The following is a 20,062-nucleotide window of genomic DNA, read 5'->3' as shown; positions in this document are numbered from 1 at the left end:
CTATGTAATTAGTCCCACTGATGACTTAAGAATTTACTCAGAATAGAACAGATTCCAATGGGACAGCACGCAGCATAAGACACTACTAAATTTGAGTAAGGGTGGAAGAAGCTGGTCCAAAGTTTTAATGAACCAGGAGACCTCTTGTTAGATTACCTTGTTCAGAATCAGTGGATATTGTTGATCCCATACTGTCAGTGCGGATACGTTCCATGCCCTGCACGGATAGCTGCTCCAATCTGCGTTTGAGGTAGCGGTGCTCCCGCTGTAATTGTTCTTTAATATTTAGAGCTTTTCGGTCCTGTTCTTCCAATTTCTTTGGGGGTGAAAAATAAATAATTAAATCATTAACATACACCAATTTTAAAATGCAAGTAACTTGTTTCAAAATATTTCAATCTATGTTTCTCATATACATGTAATATTTTTTAAAAAAACCAAACATATATGGTGGGCCAAAATCTTTTCTTTAGTTCCACTGACTTCAGTAGTTTCAACTGCAGAAGCCAGCAGTGAATTTGGCCCATAATAGAACACCTATGCTTTGAAAATATCCCTTAGAAATAGCTGAGCAACTGTCAAGGCTTTCTCAGACTAAGACCCAATTATTGTTACATTAGTGCTGGGAAATACTTAAATCACTGTACCAATCATTAACAAAAGAAATGAAAAACAGACCATATTAGATTAATACAGAATAAAATAACAAGCAAGAACCAGTTTTCAGTCACAATGTAATGGTTGCTTAGGTGTAAAAGGGGTTTTAATCATAGACTTTAATGCCAGAAGGGACCATTCTGATCACTGTCTGACCTGCGTAACACAGGTCAGAGAAGTTTTACTATTTAAGGTTCTCATTAGTTAGGCAATACTGCAATATCATTACATTGGAAATGATTTGTTAATGGTGAATTTTCTACTTGTTTCGTCTATTTGCTTTCCCCCAAATTTCTCCTTGGTATGTACTGTTCATACATTTGTTATGAAATAGAGGTGTAAAGCCAAATGTCGTAGACAAAAAGCCAATAAGATAATTATATTGTCTACCCAAAATTTCCCTTCTAGTTTTAATAAGAGAAGTTACTGATCAGTTAATACTCAAAAGAAAAACAGCCCCAACATTTTGTACCGTGTTGCTTATATAGATGGCTGCATTATTCATGTCAATTATTTTCTGCGATTTTGTCTTGAGCCTTTTTGCCTAGTCACATAAGGTCATTTATGGAGGAAACAACAGAAGAAGATACTACACTAACATGGAAGTAAATATAAAGAAATTTGGAATCATATGCAAAAAATATCCACAAATCAAGACCTTTCATGTGTACATGTAATATATTTTCCTCAGAGACCAACTCCATTAACAATCAAAAATATGTCATTCTTTTTGCTAGTTGGTCCAGAATGATGCAGGAATTAGCAGTAAGGGTATGTATAGAAAACTCCCACTTTACATGCCTTCACATGATTACCAAAATTCAAGAGACTTATTAGGAAGGACCATGGGTGCTGGAAGGACTCTTCGCTCACCATATGAATTTGTTTATCCCTGATTTTCTAGAGGAGAGTGCTTCGTGAAAGTGTAGAGCAAACAGCAGGTTGCCATCCTGAATGATTTCAAAGATCCTGCTGTTTCAGAGTAGCCATCATAAAATAGACGTATTGACCTTTTGAAGGAGGGAATAATGTGCACTGTTGATCTTGGACATTTGCCTCATATTAAGACTTGTCCAAGGCCAGGTACCATTTGTGTGTATATATATATATATTATACATAGATACACACAACATACCAATTGGAAGAGAGATTAATCCACCTACACTTGTTGATTTATCAAACTACCTGAGCCCAGCTGATCAGATTTCCTTATTCTCCAGCTGCTACTTATCTGCCACAAACTTGAGCTCTTAGGAACACTTTGACTTTAACTCTTGATTCACAGTCAGACTGAAAACTCTATCCAGTACTTCAGTGAAAATACAGGTCTGTTGGGGGAAGGGAAGGGAATGTTCAAAATCTGTTTAAGTGATTCTGCCATTTTAGCAATAGTGAAGGAAGACAAGCACTAGTGTGACTGTCATTACAGCTACAAGAACAGTTCCAGCCAGTCTTAAGAAAAGTAGTGCTGACAATCTGAAAAGCCTCTACACCTGCTGGAGAGAAGCAATCCAGTGGCCATTCAAGAGGAATAGGTTCAGTCTAACTCTTTAAAAAGAAAAACTATTCACTTTCCAAAAATTGGAGATTAATCATAATGTTCAGTGTGGTCAAGGAACAAAGCAATCAAAGGGCATTTATTCCTAGCTTTACTGGCATCTGAATGATGTTTCTTTGGTTAATCGCACAAACTTGTCACTTTTCAAAGCAAATTGTAGTTCTGAATTCTGTAGTACAAAGGCCCAATACAGGTAGTATCACTTGCAGACCAGAACAAAAAGAGCATTCACGGCCCTTCATTCACTTTAATCTAAACTATGAGAGGCCTGATTCTCAGCTGGTATAAATTTGTGTAGCCTTGTTGAAGGAAATGGGAGTTACAATGATTTACACCAGCTGAGGATCTCCCTAATATATTTATTACTAACAAGGATGGCTTTGCTTAACTTCATCTACAATATTTGACAAGAACTATATGTTCCACTCCTGTTAGGTGCATAATTAATACAATGCTGTATGACAGCAGGCTTCTTCCATCATATTTCAACATTTTTACTAAAAAGTATTATATTCCCTTTAACACTCTTCTCATTACACAGTGAACTTTGCTGTAACTTTAGAATGAACCAACTGAATGACTACAATACTGGATATAAAAGCAGAATTTTTTTTTAAGTAATTTTTGTTATACTCAATTAGTACAGCAGATAAAAAAATATTTTGAAAGCAGGAGCCATCTTTCAGTTTCTTCTTAATGACCATCAAGGTACAGGGCACATAATGTTACTAATAGTAATAAGCTTTTCTACTCCATCAGTTATTTCAGCTGTGAATAGGGTTGTCTTTTACATTAACAGCAGTGCAGTAGCATACCTGCCTGCCCCCAGCCTTTCAAAAAATCAGAGAACAGCCATTATTGACTTGTGCATTATGGTTATAAGGCAGAGTATAAACCAGCAGAGACTGAGCAGAAATCAACATTTTATATGCTTGGGACTGCAAGATCATTTTTAAAGTGTTACTTCAGATGAAACAATACTTGATCTAGAGGGCTTGAGACATAAGGCCTTGCATCTAAGGCCTGGTCCGAGGCCTGGGCTAAAGTAGGAGTAAAAGCTTTGCTGCTATAAATAGGGGTGCCAACTTTCGAATTGCACAAAACCGAACACTCTTGCCCCGCCTCTTTGCTGAAGCCCCGCCTGCAACTCACTCCAGTCACCCCCCATCCATCGCTCACTCTCCCCAACCTTCACTGGGCTCAGAAAAGGGGTTAGGGTATGCGAGGGGGTGAGTGCTCTGGCTGGGGGGTGCGGTCTCTGGGGTGAGACCAGAAATGAGAGGTTCAAGGTATGGGAGGGGGCTCTGGGCTGCAGCAAGGGGTTGGAGTGCGGGAGCAGGTGCTGGCTCCAGCTGGGAGTGTTGGTTCTGGACTGGGACCAGGACCAAGGGGTTTCGAGTGTGGGAGAAGGCTCAGGACTGGGGCAGGGGGTTGGGGTACGGGCTCCGGGAGAGAGTTTGGGTGTGGGAGGGAGCTCAGGGCTGGGGTCAGGGAAGGGGCTCAGGGCTGGGGCAGGGGACTGGGGTGCAGGAGCAGGGTCTGGGAAGTAGTATGTGTGCAGGAGGGAGCACAGGCCTGGGGTGCGGGCTCCAGGAGGGAGTTTGGGTGTGGGAGGGGGCACAGGGCTGGGGTCAGGAGTTGGGCTACAGGAGGGGATGTGGGGTCTGGAAAGAGGTTCAGGGCTGGGGCAGGGAGTTGGGGTCTGGGAAGGAGTTAGGGTGCAGGAGGGGGTTCTGACCTGGGGCAGGGAGTTCACGGTGTGGGCTCCTGCCAGGCGGTGCTTACCTCAGGCAGCTCCTGGTTGGCAGTGCAGTGGGGCTAAGGTACACTCCCTGCCTGCCCTAGCTCTGCGCTTCTCCTGGAAGCGGCCAGCATGTCCGGCCCCTAGCCGGAGGTGTGGCCAGGTGGTTCTGTGCAGAACGCGCTGCTCACACCTGCAAGCACTGCCCCTGCAGCTCCCACTGGCCGCAGTGCCCGGTCAATGGGAGCTGCAGAGCCGGCGCTTGAGGCAGGGGCAGCGTGTGGAGCCTCCCTGGCCACCCCTGCACCTACGGGCTGCAGGGACATGCCAGCCACTTCTGGGAGCTGCGCAGAGCCAAGGCAGGCAGAGAGTTTCCCTTAGCCCCGCTGCGCCACCGACCCGGTTTTAATGGCCCGGTCAGCAGTGCTGACTGGAGCCACCAGGGACCCTTTTTGACCAGGCATTCCAGTCTAAACCAGATGCCTTGCAACCATAGGTATAAAGCAAAGTTAAGTTGTGAACAAGAGGCAGGCCCTGCTCACAGAATCTGGCAAGAACAGAACTGATATTGCAGAAACATATATTCCTAAGTAGTGCTAGGTACAAGAATATACACACAAACACATTCCAAAAGGGTGGTACCAGAAAACCCGATACTAGTACATTCCTCAAAGATAACAGGAACACGCTGACCCATCTTAAAGATGAGGTCAGGATGACAACATGATAAATAAATATGTTTTGATTAAACCAATAGGTACAAGGCAATGTGTGGTACCCAAATATGTCAGAGGGTGACACCTAGATACGCCACAGAAGGAATACATAACTTGTTTGTATTGGTGTATAAAGAGGTTATCTCAGAGGGAGTGTCTCTGGCCAGCCGAGGGGGACAGCGGAAAGTCCCATCATTAACTGAGCTGCGTCTATTGTCACAGGCATACATGCATTGAGTGTACTTGTAGCAAGTATAAGACACCAATCCCGTGCTTCGTCAACAATAAACCTGACCAAGTTCCTTCACTACGAACTGAGTCTGTGGTTATTGGGCAGTTCAGTCAAAGTCTGCTGTCTCCGCTATCTGTGCAGAGCTGGGACAGCATACTGAAAGAACACACACAGCCAAACATCTGACCACAGTGTTTAATAAAGACGTGGACATAGGGAAGATCAGAAATACTATATGTGGATTTACTGTAAAAAACTAAAAAAAAAAAAAGTTCCTTTTCAACCAATACATATTCCTGAAGGTTCTATTTTAAAGAAAACAAAGTATGGATGGATATTTTTGTTTTTACCTTGATATGCATCTTGGCTCTTTTCAACAGACTTAGAGTGGTGTGTCTGGTGCTATCTGGCCCAAGAGGCACAAGCTGTTTTAGCTGCTCCAAATATAGCCGGAGTTTAGCCCGTCTGAAATTATTAAAAATGAAGAATGTTGTAGAAAAGTTACTCTGTGATAGCATATCCTGTTTTCAAACACCATCTGCTTGCCTGGATTTCTGTATAGAAGTTGATTCAACAACAATGGCTTCCTTTTCTCTCCCTTTGTCAAAGCTTCAGGCCCCAAAGCTTCAGGCCACTTGAAATAATAGCTGGCACTTCTGTAGTGCTTTTCATATCTAGATCTCAAAGCAGTTTGCAAGTGTGAGTATGAATCATTATCCCCATTTTAGAGAGGGGGAAACAAAAACAGAGATGTGGATTAACTTGGCCAAGGCCACAAAGCAAATCAGTGGCAGAGCCAGGAAGAGAAAACAGGCTCAATCCAACTGCTATTCATGTCAGAGTGAGTTTTTCAATTGACTTAAACGGGAATTGGATCGAGCACTATGTCTCCTGACTCCCATTCCTGTGCCCTATCTCCTGGGAAAATATACCCCTCCAAATATATATATATATATATGTTCTATCTTTCACCATACATCAAGAATGGTGTTTGCACTAAAAACAAAAGGGGAAAATGAGGAGTTACAACTATGGCATATTCTGTCATGTTTACTACAATATTCCTTCGTAAGTAACACTTCTAGCCTCCTACATTAAACACCATCCAGTTCATCAGTAAAAAGAAAGATGATAAACATCTATAAGCTGGTATTCTGTGTGTGTTTTTAAAGCATTCTGTGTTTTCTTTCACCAACTGGCTGGCAGTAAAACAGTTTGTTCAATATTTTTACTTTAGAACCCTAAAACAAAGCAAGTGATAAAACAAAACATTCCAAGAGTATATTTCTGCATTTAAAAAAATAAATACTTCCTACTTTTTTGTACATACAATTGAACAAGAAGCAATATGAAGTTCCCATGTATCTTTACAATGACCTGGATATCCAAGTAACTACTTAAGCAATGTTTGTAATCTTGTGCCCTTTTCTGTCAATCTTATCTCAGTGAGAAATTAAAATCAGCATTCTTCACATGTGTTAGCATGAATGGGTTTTTTTAACATCAGAGAAGATTAAAGTCTTAATAGACTGATGATCCTAAAGCTGCCTAAGACCACCAGAAGCAGTAATAATAATAATAATAAAAAATTACTAATGAAAATTACAAATATGCCATAAATAATCATTTTCTGCAAAGATATAACTTTTCATTTAAATTCTGCTACATGCTGCAGTACATCCAACCATCTTAGCATGGTAATTATATGCTTCTGAACAAAAATTGCTTACACTTTGCTTTTTTTTATTACTATTTAGAATAAGTATTCAACATCAACATTTAACAGAGTCTAACACAATTTATTAATGCATAAAAGGCCATGTAATTTGCATGAACAAAGACAGAAGACAAACGTAGAAAAAAATTTTTTTAACTTTTTATGACAGATGAACTATTAAAATACAGATAATTGCAAAACTTATGACGTCTATAGTACTGCATGTCTGACTAGATACACACACTTATTAGTTACTTTTTATTGATTGCACAGAGATTAACATATAACATATATGAATAATTAATACAATAAGTGTGAATTAAAATGGCATAATTGTAAAAAGTGCTAATGTGAGATAATTTTTCCTCCTTCAGCCAATCAGGAAAGGAGAACGCTGTAGAAAAATGTGATGTCTTTGGAGAAAGATCACCACAAGGCTTCCTGTCTGTGCATGGGATCTTGTGTTTAAACACAAGGCTTTACTTTCGTAATCTAAACTTTAAAAATGGGAAAAGATCCCATGAATAGGGCCAAATTCAACAACCTCCTCAAGCACATGCGTAACTCTAAACATGAGCAGCCCATTGCACACGAATACTTAAGCAGCTTGCGGAGTCAGGGCCCGGATTCTGATCTTTAAACCAATCAGAAAGGTTAAATAACATTATTAGAGTCTACTTCTACAAATGCAGACACTTTCAACCCGGGAGATTTATCGTCTATACATCTGTAACCTCTAAAAGGTGTCTGGGGATGTTTTGTTTTTTTGAATCAACAATTTGCTTCTTGGATGAAACTAGGGGAAACATTTTCAAAAGGGAAATTTTCTAACTTTGCACACAATCATTTGTGTGTGCAAGTAGCAGACTTTAGATGCACCAGCAGGATTTTTGCACATACATCAGGAAAGTGGAGATTAAGGAAGAAGCAGCAATGAAGCAGATGAGACTAGAACACAAAGTGGTGCAGTAAAAAGTTAAATAAACTGTACGTTAGCAATCAGTAGATTAAGAGTAGCTAAATTATGTAGAAATATACAGGACTGTTAATAAATGGGATTTGTATTGTTAATCCAGAAAAACTCATATGAAAATGGAACCTTTTTACTAAGCTTACTTGCTCTCTGAGTGAACACACACTAATTCCAGTGGAAATAGTTTTTTCTATTTATTTATTTGTAAAGCATCTATTCCTCTGTATTATGTGCAACTCAGAGATTGCAGCATTTGTGCATACTAACCAGAAAGAAAAACTAACAGAAACTGACTAGACTCTTTTCACTGATCAGTGAGAAAAATATAAAACAACAAATGACCTTAACAGCGATAAGTATATTACATTTTTAAAATGTCTTCACTTTTAATAATCTTGATTTAAGTATTCCAAAGCATGGATACGTTCAGAGCCAGCTCCACATAAATGAGATTCTAACTGGTTGGAAACCAACTTAATGCCTGGAAGTTGGAATCTCCTTAAACTGTTTTCTAATGTATTCAATATATACGTATTCCTGATGCTAAAAGGTTAAACTATTCTGACAAATGTACATACATGTTTACATAAAACAAAGGTAAAGCAATGACCCCAAGTCTGAAAAGGCCAAGTGTATATGGCTTTTCAATATCTATGTTATGAACAGCTGTACCTTTCCAATCTACTGGTCAAGGAACATCAGTTGAAGAATTCTGTAAATCCATATTATGGATGGCTTTTCATGTAATTCAGCCATAAATGTTTCACATCAAAATTTGAGTACACACTGTGTGTGCATATGACGAAGGACAAATAAACTACATATTGTCATGTGAACAAGGTTCATGCAAACGTCAGGTTTAGATAATTGTAATGAAACAGATTATTCTTTTTAAAGTGTCAGAACTGAAAAAACAATTATTAAATTAAATCCCAGGTTTTGTAAAAAAACAACACAAAGAACTCCAAACACTATTCAGCCATCAATTTGGTTATTTATATGCACTGAGTGACAGCATTACTGGGAAAATTTTCAAATCTTTTAAAAAACTGGCTCAGCTAAATTAACTTCAAAATCAGGTTGGAGCAACAGTGTACACGTGGTTTTAGGTAGTTTGTGGTGGTCTGAGCTGTTTTTACTAAACTGCTTTCAAGACCACTTCAACTCTTGAAACTGGTTCTGACAAAATGGGCCAGGCCCCTTTAGGCTGGGTCTACACCTTGACTCTAACCAATTTTAAAATTGGTTTAACTGAACAAGTTTTGTAAGTGTTTAGTAAATTCCCCCAGTGTACATGGGCCCAAAATCTTAAAAACGTCTTTTTAGCACATCAAGCAATGGGATATTAGACTAAGCAGAAAAGTCTTGTGTATGTTAGAGAAATCTATGATTCCAAGAACTTGTTTTTATCACTGGAATACTGGTAAAACACTTCAGGTTCACACACAAAAGTACTCTGACTAGTTTACATGCATTCTTGAGCAGGTTTAAGAACTACTGTAGTTCCAACTGTTTCAGTCTCATCCATTTTAGTGCCAGCATGGATGTGGACTAGCTGAAATGGTTCAACTAGTCCTCCCACTATCTCAACATACAACAGGGACCTTTGAAATGTCCCAAAATCTACTGCTTCTGGGAAATCATCTGGGAACTGCCAGATACCTGTGGGACTGAGGAGGAATCAGAATGCATTGCAAACAAAATGGTTTAGAGGAGCACTAATGAGGGCAAGAGACACCAATTTGCAATGGGTTTTAAATTAAAGATTGGACACAATGAACCTTTTGTGCTTAAACCAGTCCTAACCAACTGGTTCAATTTTCTAGTCCAGACAGAGCCTTAGAGTGTATTCAAAGGACCAAATTCTGCCCTTATTTGCATGTTAAGCACCCATATCTTTTGGTATCGAAAAGTTTGGTTTACAGAGGATGGAGTTACTGCATAGAATGTGGATCAACAAAGAACTCAAAATGTAGCTCTGGGAAACAATACTATACAACTATTGAACTCTGGATAATAGTACTGTATTTGTCAAGCTAATTCCAGTCCCACCTCTTAGGTATTAAACTATTTTTTCCACACGTAAAGCCTGCCGCAATCCTACATAATGCTATATGTAAGGGGACGGTTGCCCCTTGCTAACATTCAGTGGGGGTGTTGTAGTTGCTAGCTCCCAGTACTAAAAGGGGGAAGGGTCGATGGGGAATCAGGACCCTGAGACTGACAGTCCCTCGGAACAATGAGGAGAGGCCAAAGCCCCAGGTCAGCCTGAATGGCAGGGCGGGCAGGCTAATCAGGGAGTCAGGAGGCTGGGGAGGTACCATCCTCCATGTGAGCTGGAATTGCCTGGGTCAGACAGAGTGGGGCCGAGCTAAGGAGAAAGCAGGGGCCCAAGCTGAGCTGGGGAGCAGAGCTGCAGCCCCAAAGCCAGAGGCACAGCCCAGAGAGAGCAGACTTGCCCTGGGAGCAGAGCTGCAGCAACCAGAGCCAGAGGGGCCAGAGAAGCAGCCCAGGGAGCTGGAGGCAGAGCAGCAGCCGTGCTGAGGCAGAGTGGAGCTGGAGCTGGGGCTGCGGCAGGCCGGAGCTGGGTGTCATGAGCAGCTGGGGAGAGCGAGGGGGACCCTGGGCAGCGGGCCCAACACAGGGAGACGCCTCAGCCAAGAGGCTCTGCAGGCCAGACTCGAAGGGGGATTGGTAACCCTGACAGGGCGGGGGCAACACTGGGAAGAAGGGCCATGCCACCTAGAGCGTGTGGCCACCGGCACAGCAAGTGTCCAACCCACAGCATCCCTGCAGCACGGCCAGGGCCTGAGAAGGCGGCCTGGGACTTGCACAGAACAGACTGTGAACTGCCCTGACGTTCCAGAGACGCTGTTTGGGATGTTCCCTGCCACAGAGCGGGTTGAGTGTTTCCTTTAACCTTTCTCATTTTCCCTTATTCTTTTTAAAATTAATTGTTGATTAAATAACTTGCATTTGCTTTAAATTGTATGTAATGGTCAGTCAGTCAGAGAAGTGCCCAGGGCAGAGAGAGTACCCCGGAGTGGGGACACCCTAGCCCCTGTCCTGAGTGACCACAGGAGAGTTGGGGGTCGAGTCTCCCAGGAATCCTGGGCCCAGCCTTGTTGGGGTTACAAAGACTCTGCCAGACAGGAGAGTGGAAGGGGAGTCCTCAAGGGCAGGGAGGCCACTGGGAAAGGAAGTGGGAGCAAGGACTCAGATCCTTTCACTAGCCCACTTCACCGAGGTAGTGCAGAAGCCAGGAAAGTTCCCTACAATAGCAGGACTATTCCCCTGCTTACATATATAATGAAATGAGATTCACGAAGAGGGACTGAGTTTGGAAGTGTTACAGCAATGTGAACTTGGTCACATTGAAAATATGTAGTATTTTCATTCCTTGTTAAATGTAACTTCATATAATTTTTTTAAAATACAGGTCACCTTTAGAAATCATTCATGGAATGTTTACCCTGTAATGACTTACAGGCCAACCCTAAAGAGTTAAGTCAGTGGGAGTTTTACATGTTGCAGGATCAGGCCTTTTCTTCATTGAACCACTGCGCCTGCTCCTGCAGTTAACATCTTTTTAATCAATACAGTTATCGTTCTGTATAGCAACTAATATTTTACACCTGGTCACACTGCATGTATTGTGCTAAGGGTTTTGCTGTAAATTGCCTTACTCTTTCTCTGTGTGTGCGTTTTACTATCTGCCCACCGATAGGCTTGTGCTCAAGGGCATTGATGAATGAGAGCCTTAATCCGTATTAAATTCTATAACACTTTTTCTTAAAGGAGAGGTATCAAATATATCCTATTTATGGTTCTAATAATATTTTTACAGGCTAATTTTTATTAAAGTTATTTTGTACCTATGAAAATATAAAATTATCTTTGTTTAAAGTATTCTGTAAGTAAAAGGAAAGCATCAATCAATGCTAATAAGAAATGTTTCTAGAGAAACCCAAGCATCAATCAATGCTAATAAGAAATGTTTCTAGAGAAACCAACTCAGTTGTGGCCTAGACACAATTTAAAAAAAGATTAATTGCAGTGTAAGACAGTATGAACTTTGCTTTTCAAAGCATGACATTCTACTTTTTCCATATTTATTCAGCCACAAAGAGTCCAGGCCCCAGTCAGAAAGAGTCCTGATTATTTTTATTTTTTTTGCCTTCCCTATAAATATTTCCTACAAATATTTTACAGTGAATCCCAAGTCGAATTCAAATTTCACAATATGCTTCAGCTATATAGCAATTTCGCTTTAATGAAGAGGGAAGAGAAACTCTTAGTCCTAAGGCACTGTACCATGGCAAGGCACCCAGTGTGCTGAACTTGAACATTCTGATAGCTATGAGATATGTGAAATAGTTGCTGACAGTCTAGTGCCTTAGAGCTAAAAACTGAACATTCAGTAGTGTTCTCTATCTATAGCAGACCTCCGTGCTTCTATTGTGCAAGCAACAACAACAAAAAGATATATATATGTAGCACATTTTATGGTAGATGTACCGTTTTTTTGCTCACTAAGGCCTCAATTCTGCAAGTTGTTCCGTGTGCATGGAGTATAAGTCAAAGTCCCTGGAAATCAGAAGGGGTCTTTCCATTGATTTCAAAGGACTTTGGATCAGGCCTTAAATACACACACAAGACCTCATGTGGGCCCCCGGACCTAAATTCTGCAGCAAGGTCTGTGGAGTGTGTGTTACTCTGGCACAGCACACAGGAAAAACTGTAGCTGCTTAATTTAATTTAAAGAGGTGGACTGTAGTGAAATAACTCTGAAAGTCAGTCATACAATCCGTGCAGTAGCCCCTGTGTTATTTACTTTAATAGTAGCATTAATTTCATTCTCTCCCTACATTTTCAGTGTTCTACAGCAGATTTCTATATTGTCCATGCATCTGCATGGCTGAAGGTATCTGGAAAGAAGGTGAACGTTTTTTGCAGCTTGATAAGGATGAGTTGGGGCTTTTTATTTGGAAAGGTATAGGAGGTGGCTTGGGTTTGAGGCATAAGCACATTGGCTGGATAAATCTTGTAAAACGATCAACAATGAAAAACTTAACAATGTTGACATTAAAATGATCTTTTAGCTTCAGTGTATACACCCCACTGAAATGAGTGGTGCTGTTCACGTCTCTTGAGCTAACGTTTCAGGCGGTCTACAGACTGAGGAACACAACCCTACATCAGTTCATGCTTGGTTCACATTTTCAAGCTTTTCTTCACAACCAGACAACTAGAAATTTGTTTTTCTTAAAAACAAAAGCTTTTTGCTTGGAGCACAATTCTGCAGCAAGGGGTGGATACAGTGGAAAGAAAGCTTTGAGCAAAAGTAGAGATGGGTCACTGTAGCTAACCATGTAGGAGGATGACTCAAAAATGGAAACCATAGGAAGGGACAGTGTAGAACCTTATCCATTCTCTGAATTCTTACCAGGGACCACATTGGTGAAACCCTGTCATTTTTATTAGCTTTAATAGGTTTAGTTTTCTAAAAAGTAGGCAACTGGTATTTTTTTCAAGCCCTAAAACATGACCCTGAATAAACAAGAGCCACCATATATACCATCCAGTTGATTGGTTGGTTGTAATGGAACCTCATTCTCCAACCACCTAATTAAACTACGTTATTGTCAAAGTTTGCCTACCGGCTATGAAGTAAAACAAGAAGATTGATGACTTGGGAACCTAGACCTGTACTACAAAAACCTCCTGCAGAAGACAAAGAAAAGACTGACTACCTATTACATTCAGTCTCCTGTGTATTTATCCTTTTTAAGAATGGTGACATCTGGTTTAGATCACTGTACACAAATTTATATTCCATAGTATTCAGTGCATACTTCAGCTCTTAAAAAATGGGACTACATTAAATACTACCTATCCTGAGCCCAGGTTCAAAACTTTGACTTGGGCCTTTTTCCTTTGAAGTCTGAAGCTTGTCCATGCTATAGAAGAATATTTGTGACACACCAGAAACTATTCCTACATCTTTTAGCAAACATAAATACGGGGAAATATCTGTAATACCACAAATGTATAAATTCTTGCCCAGCTCTGCAAGTTGGCAGCAGCATCCAGAAAGATGGGCTTGGAGCAAGTTGGGGACAGGTGAACACAGACTGCATTGTGTCAGGGATGTACTTGACTCATTAGAAAGAGAGTGCCTGGCAGAAAGTCTCTACAGCGTTTTTCTCACAATCAGTTCACAGATGAGTACCACTGATGGCTGCCCTTTAGAGACAAAAAGGGATAGTCACACCACCATGTTTCCTAAATAACAGTGAAGTGCTGACACATCAGCAAACTAGGAGAAAAAGAATTGGAGCAATATGATAAAAGAGGCAGAGCAGCCCCAGAGAATTCCCTAGCACAGGGACAACACCTGACTGTATATGCCAGAATAGAGGCATATTAGAGAGATAAGCTGGGTGAAGTAATATCTTTTATTGGACCAACTTCTGTTCGTGAGAGAGACAAGCTTTCGAGCTACACAGAGCTCTTCTTCAGGCCTGGGAAAGGTATTCAGAGTATCACAGCTAAATACAAGAATGAACAGATGGTTTAGTATAAGTAGTTAGAATATGTGCTAAGGGACCATTCAAGGTGAAGTGGCTCATTAAAACCCCTGTAGTCATAGGACAAAAAAAAGGGGGTTAGTGCATTTACAGATTGCTGTAATAAGCCATAAAGCCAGTGTTTTTATTAAGACCATAATTTTTACTGTCAAGCAGAGTTATGAATTTAAGCTCACACTCGTATTTTGAAAGTGTTGTGCAGGTTTCCTTTAAGGATGAGGACTGAGAGGTCAGATATAGAGTGACTGCTTTGTGAAAAGTGTTCACACCACAGGTCATCTGGTGTTTTTATCTTTTATCATTTTCCTGTTGAAAGAATAGTGATTGGGTTCATCCACATAATTGGTGTTGGGGGATTTAATGCATTGGATGAGGTATACACCACATGTTGTGATAAGCATGTGTAGGACCCATGAATCTCGAAAGGTGTGTTGTGGGCAGTGTTGATCATTGTAGCAGTAGAAATAGGTCTTCAGGTTTTGCATCTGTTTTGGCAGGGTCTGGTGCTGCTTTGAGTTGGTATGTCCTGGTCTGCAGGGAGCTTGCTTCTGATGATGAACTTGGAGAGGCTGGGGGATTGTTTGAAGCCAAAAGAGGGAATGCAGGAAAGACTTCTTTCAGGATGGGGTCCCCACTGATTATATGGGTTGTAGTTGTTTGATGACACCCTGTATGGGTTTCAAAGGGCGGGTAGTAGGTGTAAACTAGGGGTATAGAGGCATGTCAGACACAAGCAGGAATGTTGAGTACTGCCATAACTTAGAGGCAGTTGCTAAGACTGTGGTAAATTAAAGCAGGCTCTGAGCACTGCAATGACTTTCACAGCAACCTAGAGTATGGAAGGCATAAAAATGGCTTGAAGGTATCTTTGTCCCACCATCTCAGCGCTGCACCTTTATCCTACTAACACTAGTACATGGTACCATCTTGATTATACGCAGAATGTTAGGCTCCAATTTGAACTATAGGGCAACGCTCATTCCATTTGTGGTTTTGCCCATCTGAGCAGCAGCTAAGAATCAACTTATATAAATGTATATGTATAAATCTGTTTTCACATAGTTAACTGCACATACCTGGTTGAGAATCTGCAAGGTCTGACAATGCTGGTTCTGTTGCTGGTTGTACAAACCAGTAAGTTTTCACCCTTTGTGACTTTTTTTTTTTGCGGAAGAGTGTGAAGTGGGCCTAGATCTTTTGTTGCATGTCCATTTATCGTACAGCTGGAAACAAAGCACCATTCTTTTGTTGTTGTGAAGAACTGACATTAATTTTGAAGGTTTGAGATGGTATATTAAATTTATCACCTGCATAAAAGGAAATTCTATTTAAAGATATTCCCTGTTTTTATCCCTTTTACTCCTCCTCCGCCCCCATACTGTTTGATATGGCTATGAGTGGCTCTACTGAAATGGTGAACAGAAGTAGGAAAGAGGCCAATCCTCGTATATACCTCTTAAGTATAAGAAATTGAGCAATAACTCCAATGACATCTTGTACAATGAAAAAATAGATCTGAATGAAAAAGGTTCATTCATACAGGATTTGCTTAGATTATTTCCTCTTCAGTATACTAAAAAATCCAATGGCATGCCTACATCCCATGGCACCTATATAATTTAGGTAGATGAACAGCAACGACTCTTGGAGAACTATGCAAACTCTTGAAAATACACACACAAATATACATGCATAAGCATACAGAGGGCTGGAAACAGCATTTACAAAAATAAGACTTTTAATGGGTTCATGTCTTCGAAGTTGTTTTTTTTTTTAAAAGGCTTACCGCCATATCATAGCCTTTCATTCACTCATTTTGCACACTAACATGCTGGAACTCTTTTCCCCATGTAACACAGCTCCACAAATCCATCTGTTTTAATTTTGGTTTTATTTATTTGTTAACTCTGCAAAATAGAAAATCCCAAATCTTCATAAGTCAGTCTGGTGCCTAAGGAAACTGAAGGCCCAGTCCAACAAACCCTTGAGGGCAATGAGATTTCCATTGCACGACCTATTTATTCAGATGCTGGTACATTATAGGTTTAATTCCATTACTTTATATATACACCCATCCTGGACATATGTCTTAATACTCCAGGGCCTGATTCTGCCCTAAATTATACAACTGTAAATAAGGAGAAACTCCACTAAAGTCAGTGTGTGGTTAAACTGGTTTTATACCAGCGTAAGGGAGAATGGCATCGCCAGTCTTCTATATATTTACTTTATTAATTTAAACAATACTCCCCCTAGGGTGTGGGTTCAATCAACATGTACGCACACACACTGTGCATAATCAGGCACAAGACACACGGTCGCTCAGCACACACCAACTGGGTATTTATCGACTGACAACACACATCCTGGAGCAAGTTGCTGCTTACAAATCAGCTCATGGCTTGAAACCTGTTTTAATTATCAGTGTTTCCCCACATCAAAATGCTAAACAAGGACATTGTGTCTTTGGACTGTGGCCAAGAGGAAGGGATCTAGAAAAAAAAGTGTAATGCTAGCAAATCTGAGCTGCAACACAGACTAAATCAACAATGCACAGTACTGGGCTCTCAGCAAGTCTTTAGTCTAAGAATGATAGAGGATTTCTTGGGGTTTTTTTACTAAAAAGAAAAGGCATTTTTGAAACACTCAGTTTCCCTTAGCAGGTGGTACTGAGTTGATGGCAAGACAGGCCAAGTTAGATATGGAGATTAATTAGGGACAGTATCCATAAATGCTGAAAACAATATCCTCTTTGCTTTATGACAAAACACAAAGTTGGTGGGAGGTACACACCCTGCTTTGCTAATCACCCAGAAGAAACAGTGATCAGTGGGTGAAAGCAATATATATCCACATTAAATCCCTTCTCCCACCCACAGTTAACTAGAGAATAGATAAGTAGATAAGATAGATGCATGTGTGTTTTTACTGTTACCATGGCAAGGTAGAATATCCTTATTATTGCAAGTTAAATATTTAGGTGCCAGCTATTGACTTCTAAGAGCTATCCATATACCAGGCAAATGTCACAGACAAACAGGAATTCCTCCAGGGAGCGAGGGCAGGATACACCTATGCTGCTATCGTAGCTCAGAACCTTGTTTTCAAAGCTAGGTACCCAAATTTAATTCTATAGTGAGGCACCTAAGTAAACATCTGATTTTGTGAGGTAACAAGTGCCTTTAACTCTCACTGGCTTTTGTGGGAGGTGTATGTGCCCAGCATCTCTGAAAATCAGGTAACTTTTAATCAGATGACTGCTTCTAGGTACCCACACATGAAGATTAGGCCTCTGACTCAGTTTATATAACTAACATTTTAGTTACTAGAAACAAATCATATTTGGGGGGAAAGTTTTTAAATATAAAAAAACAGAAGTTTTATTCAACGACATTTCTGTATATGCCCAGATGAGCTTCTCTCTCTGCTGGAGCCATCCTGCTCATGATAATCCCTTCTCAGCCCCTGAAGTTTTAGCCGTCACAGGGTCTGAGCACATAGGGTGTGCATATGTAATGACAGTAGGGTGAGCAGATGTCCCGAGTTTATAGGGACAGTCCCGATATTCGGGACTTTTTCTTATATAGGCGCCTATTACCCGCTCCCCCAACCTTCTGTCCCGATTTTTCACTTTCTGTAGGGTCACCCTAAATGGCGGGAACCTGAGTGTATACAAGCAGAGCGAATGCTAAAGCAGCTCTAGCTTTCTGCCTGTGTTTAGAGCTGTGGAAGTCGTTAATATTTATAATGCTGATGTCAGAACAGGGCAGTTGTATTGCTCCCCTGGAATGAACACCATTTGGTAGATCTCTCTGCAAAGCAATGATTGAGTAATGCCCTGAGCAAGAACAGAGAAGCTAAAAACCCTCCTCAGTGATGTGAACATATTTATGTCCCAAGCCTCTCCTACACTGCTTAAACCCCATCTATCAAAACCTTTAGCTTCTGCAACATAATTAGGTGTTAATATAGCAGTCCCCAGCACAAAGAAAACTGAAAATTTAGGGGGGCAAGAGTAAAATAAAGTGAACATAATAGCAATATATATATATATATAAAGCACAAAGGACTCTACTGATTCTATTATTCATTTTCAAATGTAATGAAATAAAAAACTGTAAACTTTCATTTGTTTAATACTTCCCCCAAACTGCTGCAGAATTCCCTGTCTCCCAACCTGGAGCAAGGCAAATTAAAAAGGGCTTTGCGACAGAATTTAGATTTACCTTGCCACAGAGTGTGTAGGGCCTTGATATAAAGGCAGTTCCATTCTATTGCCCTTTACATTTAACAGGATGAAACTGGTATTTCTTTGTGCTAGACAGGATGTGGTCAGGTAGAAGATTGGAGCCATCGTTCTGGAGTGGTAAGGTAGGGAACAGCTTTTACAATCTTTTCTCCCCTCCCCCCCCCCCCCCCAAAAAAATTGTCTTGCTTCATAAATATCCTGAGAAACATCTGGTGATAGCAGGACAGAACTAGTTACGAGTCCAAATTTTAAACTTGAGCACTGAAAGTTAGGCAGCTAAACCTACAGCCAAGCACCTGAAAGTCTGTTTTAAGTGTCACACATTGGCACCTAAGATTGAATATTGGTTTCACTGCTAAATGCAAAAAAAAAAAAAAAAACACGCTAACCCACTGCCTGCTTCTAGCCAACAAATAAAACATATTGAGTTTAGATTTCCCAATAGAAATGGATTAAAACCATGCTTGACTTTATCTATCTATGCTGCTTGGTGTAAGAGACCAAACACCAAAGCACTTCCAGTAGTATTAGATCAGCTTTTTGAGTTCTGCTATGATAGACTATGTTACCTTTACATTTAGGAATATTAATAATATGTATAAAAAGTAGGGTTGTTAAGCGATTAAAAACTTTCATCTTGATTAATTGCACAATTAAAAAAATTAATCACGATTAATTGTGTTAAACAATAGAATACCATTTATTTAAATATTTTTGGATGTTTTCTACATTTTCAAACATATTGATTTCAATTACAATACAGAATACAAAGTGTACAGCGCTCACTTTATATATATATATATTTTTGATTACAAAATATTTGCATTGTATTAGTGAACTGAAAAATACTATTTTTGTTTTTTACAAGTACTGCCAGGGCAATCTCTTTATCATGTAAGTTGAACTTACAAATGTACAATTATGTACAAAAAAATAACTGCATTCAAAAATAAAACAAAGTCCACTCAGCCAATAGCTCAGACAAACAAGTTTGTTTACATTTGTAGGAGATAATGCTGCCAGCTTCTTGTTTACAATGTCACCTTAAAGTGAGAACAGTCATTTGCATGGCTCTGTTGTAGCTGGTGTCGCAAGATATTTATGTGCCAGATGTGCTAAAGATTCATATGTGCCTTCATGCTTCAACCACCATTCCAGACAACATGGGTACATGCTGATGATGGGTTCTGCTCGATAACAATCCAAAGCAGAACAGACCAACGCATGTTCATTTTCATCATCTGAGTCAGATGCCACCAGTAGAAGGTTGATTTTTTTTGGTGGTTCGGGTTCTATAGTTTCCACATCTGAGTTTTTCTCTTTTAAGACTTCTGAAAGCATGCTCCACACCTCGTCCCTCTCAGATTTTAGATGGCACTTCAGATTCTTAAACCTTGGGTCGAGTGATGTAGCTGTTTTTAGAAATCTCACTTTGGTTCCTTCTTTGCATTTTGTGAAATCTGCTGTGAAAAAGTGTTCTTAAAACAAACATGTGCTAGGTCATCATCCAAGACTGCTATAACATGAAATATATGGCAGAATATGGGTAAACAGAACAGGAGACATAGATTAATGGGTTGGGTTTTTTTAACGAGCATCATCAGCATGGAAACATGAAGGGGCAAACA

The 20,062-nt window shown here is 40.2% G+C and overlaps 1 protein-coding gene across 2 annotated transcripts in view; it reads right to left on the bottom strand.

The window, feature by feature from the left end:
* MXD4 (MAX dimerization protein 4) overlaps positions 1 to 20,062 on the bottom strand; it is a 53,487-nt gene that overhangs the window by 5,128 nt on the left and 28,297 nt on the right. For both annotated transcript variants that reach the window (XM_084627618.1, XM_084627617.1), the window contains exons 4-5: positions 5,256 to 5,370; positions 157 to 316 (exon numbers count right to left, since the gene is read on the bottom strand). In XM_084627618.1, coding sequence (XP_084483744.1) covers positions 157 to 316; positions 5,256 to 5,370 — 275 coding nt within the window. The remainder of the gene's footprint in view (positions 1 to 156; positions 317 to 5,255; positions 5,371 to 20,062) is intronic.

This window comes from Lepidochelys olivacea, assembly GCF_965140295.1.
Source record: "Lepidochelys olivacea isolate rLepOli2 genome assembly, chromosome: 4".
Taxonomy (NCBI): Eukaryota; Metazoa; Chordata; order Testudines; family Cheloniidae; genus Lepidochelys; species Lepidochelys olivacea.
The sequence above is the reverse complement of the archived record's forward strand: the minus strand, read 5'-3'. Positions and strand labels throughout refer to the sequence as shown.